This window comes from Erigeron canadensis, chromosome 4 (genome assembly GCF_010389155.1).
Source record: "Erigeron canadensis isolate Cc75 chromosome 4, C_canadensis_v1, whole genome shotgun sequence".
NCBI classification, from domain to species: domain Eukaryota; kingdom Viridiplantae; phylum Streptophyta; class Magnoliopsida; order Asterales; family Asteraceae; genus Erigeron; species Erigeron canadensis.
In genome coordinates, this window is record NC_057764.1 from 21,494,206 (window position 1) to 21,500,829 (window position 6,624).

A 6,624-nucleotide genomic window follows, 5' to 3' on the forward strand; every position below is an offset into this window, starting at 1 on the left:
GCGACCTTCTTTTCAATTTCAGCTTGCTCCCCCTCAACAATTGCTGCCGGTTCTACAACCTTCTCAGCATCATCATTCTTGTTTTGTTATTGGAGAGCATCTTCCACCTTATCATTTTTGGTTGCTGGGATCTCCTCAGCAGTATTCTCCCCCTTGGAAGTAGCATAAGAACCAACTACTTCCACCTTCTCTTTCTTGAGGAGACCCATCATTTCAGTCATTAAGCCCTTTAGGTTGCGCACCTCTTCCTCCAGTTTCTTGGTCCTGCTGACAGACTCCTCAAGGACCTTTTTGTCAACAACGACCTGGAAGGGGGACTTGGCGAAAAGTGAGGTTTTAAGGGAGGAGATTTCACTTGTGAAAGTGGTGAGAAAATTATTTTGACTATGAGATAATGAGTTTATGGAGTGTTGGAGTTGATTGAGATGAGCGGTGAAAATAATGTTGGATTGGGAGAGTTGTTCAAGCGATGATAAGAGACCAGGCATTTCATTTGCCATCGATGATTTGGAAAGTTGTTCTTTTAAGTTATCAAGCGAGGCAGAAATTGAAGAATTGGAAACACTGACCCTTTTCATGCTGGCATCAAGTAAGTTTTGATTTCGATGAAGGAGGCGCTCATGAGAGAGAGTTTGAGCATGCTGAGCCTTTGTAATTTGAAAGATGGCATCCTTTTGCTCAGCAAGCTCATCAATAATAGTATCATTTCCAGCAACTACATCCTTGAGTTTAAAGTGTACTTCCTTTTGCACTCTCCTCAAAAGTTCATGCAGTTGGCATGTCTGTACATAATCTAGTCCAGGTACTTGGACAGCAGTGAAGGCTGTCTGAAGTTCCTCATCAGCTAGAGGAACCTGAAGAGACTTCAACAAGACAGGATACCTGGCACATGGTATCTTGAAGAAGTCTGGATGATGAAAAGGAGGCACTTCCATAATAATGTCATCATCAACTTCTTCAGTTTCAGCATAGGCACCTGGCCTAATCCTTTGATTGGAGCACAAGTCCTTTCTTCTTGTCAGCTCCTTTTTAGAAACATCACTTTGGAAATCCCCATAGTGACCTACTTGATCAAATTCAGCTGTAGGCCTTGGAGAGAAGCTGGGAGGAGGAGGCATCTCAGCCAAAAAGATAGGGAGATCTTCATCATGCTTGGGAGAAGAGGCCATGATAACATAACCCAACTCATTATCCGGGAAATCACCAACAACAATTTCTTCTTCACTTTCTTCAGCGGCAGCGAGTGTAACTTCAGCATGTGAATCTTGTGGATCGAACTCGCTGCCATTGTCATCCTCCATCTCAAGATCTGCAAAAATGTTAGTCTCGGCTTAAAACTGGTTAATCTTGATGCCAGGCTTAAAAAGATGATTATTGTCACTCTTCCTACTGAAATCCTGAAGCTTGTCATCAAGTATCCCTCTTCAAAGGAAGTCTGGGATAGGTTGGTCAGCACCTATGAAGGTTCTGCTGACCTTATTAAAATAAAGAAAATAGACCTAAAACAGGCCTATGAAAACTTCTTCTCTCTTCCTGATGAAAGTCTTGAGGGCACCTATACTCGCTTTAAAGGGTTGCTCAATGATATGACTAATGTTGGCATTACTCAAGATAATTTTGAAGTATGCCACAAATTCATCGATTCTCTTCCTCTTAAGTGGCAAAACTTAAGACAAACACTCCGTACGATAAAGAAAATTCAGGATTTTGATCTTGAGGAACTTTTTGGCACTCTTCAATTTGAAGAGAGGGCTTTGGCTCAAAACATTCAAGCCTCTGCTGATGCTAGGAGACATGCTGGCTCCTCTTCCTCCATCAGCATCTCTTTCCATCCAATTTCTGATCCTATTGCTCTTATCTCTGTTGAGTCCATCGATCTCAATAATGGTGCCAGCACTTCTAATCTTCCTATTCCTATTCAAACTCTTGATGATGAGCTTGATGCTGATGAAAAACAAAAGATGTTTAGTGACTTTATGAGCTTTGTTCTTCTTGCTGGAAAGAAATATTCCATAAATGGAACAACCGTAAGTCGATTGCTCCTTACAAGCCTCCTGTTGATAAATCACAGGAAGAATGCTGAAGGTGTGGCAGAAAAGGCCATTACCAAAAAGAATGCAGGGTCTCTATCCCCACCCCAGCAGCTCCCAAATCTAACACTTCCAAGTCTACTGATGAGTACAGGAACAAATACTATCAGCTGAAGGCTAAGATGGCTGAAAATGAGGAAGCCAAAACACCAGCAAAAGGACTGGTCGCTGAAGTCATGATTGGGGTGACTCGGATGAGTCAAATGATGAAGATTATGTTGACACCATGTGCCTGATGGCACTCACTGATGGTGATGCACTGACCAAAGATCAAGTCTCCTCTAGAAAGTGCGTAAATGTCACTGTCAAAAAGGTACATTCTCTTCTCTCCTCTTCTGACGATGACAAGACCAAATTATTGAGTCTTTGTCCTGTGATCTTCACTTTGTAGAAACTCTTACACACTGAACTTCAAACAAAACTTAACTCTGCTGGCACAGAATTAAGTGAAAAGTCAGAAAAACTCTTGAAACTGAAAAATGTTAGTCTCACGAGCTAATGACTCAAAAACTCCAACTTGAGAATGAAAAACTCAAGCTTGAAGTCTCTAATCAAAAGAAGATTGTGACCTCATGGTCAAAAGCTTCTAAGTTTCATCATCAGTGTCTAAGTGAACAAGTCCCTGCTCAAGTTCAAGCAGTGATTGGTGGCGATTTTGATGCTGCTGCTTCACTTGTTGACTCGTTTAACGATGATGTTAAGCCAGAAATTTCTATTCCTCCCTCCTCTACAATCTCTCCTGAAGAGATGAAAAAGTGGTACTTTGTCAAGGGACAAAATGACTACCACACTAAAATGGATGTAAGGGCCACTTCTTCCACCAGTGTATCTTCTTCTGCTGAAGTTAAAAATGCTAGTTCTTCGACCAGCACCTATAACATGTTCTCTCACCTCCCTATTGTTGGCATGATGCCACATGAAGGGAGAATTCAGTATTCTCCTCCAAGAACCTTTAAAGGGAATATCTCAAGTGATGGGTATAAACCCATTACTCCTCAGCAGCTTCCCAACAAGTCTGTTGAACCCTTTAAGAGAAGCACAGTTGTTGTGTCTTATGACTACAACACTCCTTTGAGAGTGAATTCAGTCAGTCAGCAACCTTCATGTGCTCCTTCAACCTCTTCGTCTCAAGAGCCTGCTCATGTTAGCCATAAGGATGACTAGCAGGACCGTCAAATGAGAAGACATGTCAGGTTCGCTGATGATAGACTTCAGCAAGTACTTCCATCTAGGGATTTACCTGCTGATGATCTATCTAATCAGCAGACCCCTCAAAACTTGTCTAGACCTAGGACTTCCTCTAGGTGTAACACTCCTCAAAGAGAAAGGTTCACCTCTCAAAACAGGTCCACAACTCCTCAGCGAGGACACTTGCCACATCAGCAAGCGAGTCCCACAACCCCACAGAGAGGACAAATGCCTAATCAGCATTCTCTATCCTCTATGACAAATAGGGAGTATCTGCTGTTTCGGTCAAAAATTACCTAAGATAAATTTAGAAAGGATTTTAGACAACTAATGAACCGAAGATTTGTAAGTGGGGTTTGGTGTTCAAGGATCTTCAAATAAAAAGGAAAGTTTTCTTATCATAAATAAATAAACTAAGAGTTTGTTCTAAAAACGAGTTTGTAAAGATCTTTGAGATCGAAATACTTTGAGTAAATAAGAAAACGGTTGAAGATAATGTAAAATAATGCAAAATAAAGTATAAATCTTAATTAAATACGAATAAAAGTAAAGATCTTAATGAAATGCAAGTAAAAGTAAAGACACCAGAATTTTGTTGACGAGGAAAAACCCTTGATCCAGTTAAGTGATCTTAGGTAAAAAACCCCGGGAGGATGCAATAGACCCTCCAGTTATTCTTTTATCATGATAGCGATTCAATGAATAAGTGTTTACAATGATATGAATGAATGAATAAATAAAGATGCTAGTAAACTAAAGTGTTGTTGTTCATGATGATTGCTGAATGAATGTTGTTGAAGTGAGAGTGTTGATATGTGTGTTCGTCCTCAGTGCAGATCTATCTTTCCTTCTATTTATATAGCTAGACGTTGAACTATAATTCCGAAATATCCGGGATCTTCCTTGAATCACTCTTCTTCGCTGAATTGACTTTACATGATCGTTGTGAATCATTCCTCTTCAAGTAATTCCGTTATCAATCCCGATTCTTGTGGATGAAGTGGTAGACTAGCCGTTGTAACACGTTTTTAACATAAAACACGTCTTTGACTTGATTCCTGCAAATAAGACTTAATATACTAGACGTATATTCGTTAGTTCGATCTTAGATCTTGAAGATATCAAGATCCTTATACAACATGACAATACGAGTTTAACAGCTATATTTATCAATATAGGATCGAGGATCCTTTAATTTCATACAGGACCACGGAGTAACCATAAAAGGACTTAATTTGAAAAAGGTATTCAAGATCCTAGTAGTAAAAATTCTACTCCAAACAATTGTCCCCAAAACTTATGTTTCATTGAAAATAAAGATAAGTTTTCCAAGTCATTGTCGGCCATTGAAATCTTAAAAGACTTTATTCACAAATTTTAGGTTTATAGTCTCACTCTACATTTTGGCTTATTTTCACAATCCAGATCGCTATTTCCTAAAAAGGTTCGTTTTCTATAGACCAAATCTGATACGAATTATTTACCTATAATTGTTCCCTTTGGATAGGAATTGTTGTTTATCTCACGAATTTTTAATTTCCAATATTTACTTAGATATGGATAAGGAAAGCAAAAAAGTTAACGGAAAGAAAAAGAAACGTTCAGTGAATGTCAGGAAACTCATTAAGCTGATGGAGATTCCAAAGAAGGCTCCATTCGTTGAACTAATCGCTCAATTACCAGAGAATGTTACTTTTGGGAGTTCCGTCAAAGATATTTCCACGGTATTAAACATTCATTCATAACTGATTTTTAGTTAAAATTATTTCCTTTAATATTTCGTTTTACTATTTCTAGGCTATCGAACATTTGATTCTTAGTTTTGGAAGGTCTCTAAATGAGTGTGAATTAGATGTTGAAGTTCAAATAGAAATGGTTGAGGTTGAGAAAGCAAAAAATAATGACCTATTTGCTGAAGTAGAAGGTTTAAGTACCAAGATTGCCAAATTGAACTATGAATTTAAGGAATTTAAGTAAGAGCAAGAGGAAAAACTTAGAATTCATAAGGAGGAAGTTATTCTGAGTGCATCTATCGTTACTCTTAAGGACAGGATTGAAATGGCAAAGACTGCTAAGGAAATGGGCTGCGAACCAGAAGGTTGGAATATCAAAACATGGGAAAAGACTTTGGCTAGTTTGATCATTAAGGAAGTTACCAACGATATTTCAGCCCCTGTTAACAAATCAAAGAGACTCAAAAGAAAGGCTTCAGGGAAGAAGGAGTCTTCAGAGGACGAAGATGTGATTCTAATTAAATGACGTTATTACTTATTGTTGAATCATTTGGTTTTGTATGAACACTGTTATTTTTCTTCGACTTTTAATGTTTCTATAATAAATGTTTGATCGTGTTATGTTATTATTTTGAAATTTCAGGAGACTATTTCATAGAATGTCTATTTAGATTAATTTTTGTGTCTTAATTTTCTTTTTCGAGATGCATCGTTTTGATTAAATGTCAAAGGTCATGACTTATCGGAGTTAATTTCCAACTACCGAGCAATAAATTCTGATTACTCCCTATTTATATTCTTCTATTCCTAACTCATTCTTTCATCTCACAAAAGCAATTCCACCGCCTCCTAAAAAGAACTTTTTTCTTCTCATCATCATGTCGACCTCTACATCTGTAAGGATTTTTTGATTATTCCTAATCTTTAGATTATTATTATTCGTTTCTTAACTATATTCTGCTACATGTAGGTTGTTGAAGAATTCGAGCGACGATCAAAAGAACTTGGAGAAAAGCAAGACAAGCTATTCAAAGATTTGGGAGACTGTTTAGTACTTTCTGACCAAATCAGGCAAGAACACAAAGGTCTGACTCTGGAAGCTATTGGACGTTGGGGAAAAGACATGACAACTTTGAAAGAAGAACTAATCCAATGTTACAAAGAGTTGGCTGAAGTTCATGGACCACTTGAAAAGGCAAAAGGAAACGTCTTAATCCTCGAGACTATGGTCTCAAAGTTCAAGAGGCTTCATCCGGAAATCAATCAGAGAAACGGAAAATAGCTCTCTTTATGTAATGAATTAATATTTTAGTTATTTTCTATTCTGTAATCGTATTTGTTATATAAACTTTGTATCTTTTAATTTATATTTTCTTTTTGGTTTCTTTCAGTATTTTGTTGGCTTCCTTATTTCTTTTATCTTAACTGTCCCTAGTAATTTAGGATTATTTTGAAATATAGTTGAGATAATTTTGAGATCTCAGCCTACTTATACCTATATTCCCTTCGTTGCTCATTATTTACTATTAATCATGAATCATTCTAATCCTAGTGATACTTCCAATATCAAATCTAAATCTCTGAATCTCAAAAACTATGAAGATGAGAATTTT

The 6,624-nt window shown here is 37.5% G+C and overlaps 1 protein-coding gene across 1 annotated transcript; it reads left to right on the forward strand.

The window, feature by feature from the left end:
- The first annotated feature begins 5,889 nt into the window (after positions 1-5,889).
- LOC122597149 lies at positions 5,890-6,349 on the forward strand. The gene is made up of 2 exons (XM_043769780.1): positions 5,890-5,907; positions 5,982-6,349. Exons 1-2 carry the CDS (start codon positions 5,890-5,892, stop codon positions 6,291-6,293), a joined length of 330 nt encoding a protein of 109 aa, XP_043625715.1. The 3' UTR covers positions 6,294-6,349.
- The last annotated feature ends 275 nt before the right edge of the window (positions 6,350-6,624 follow it).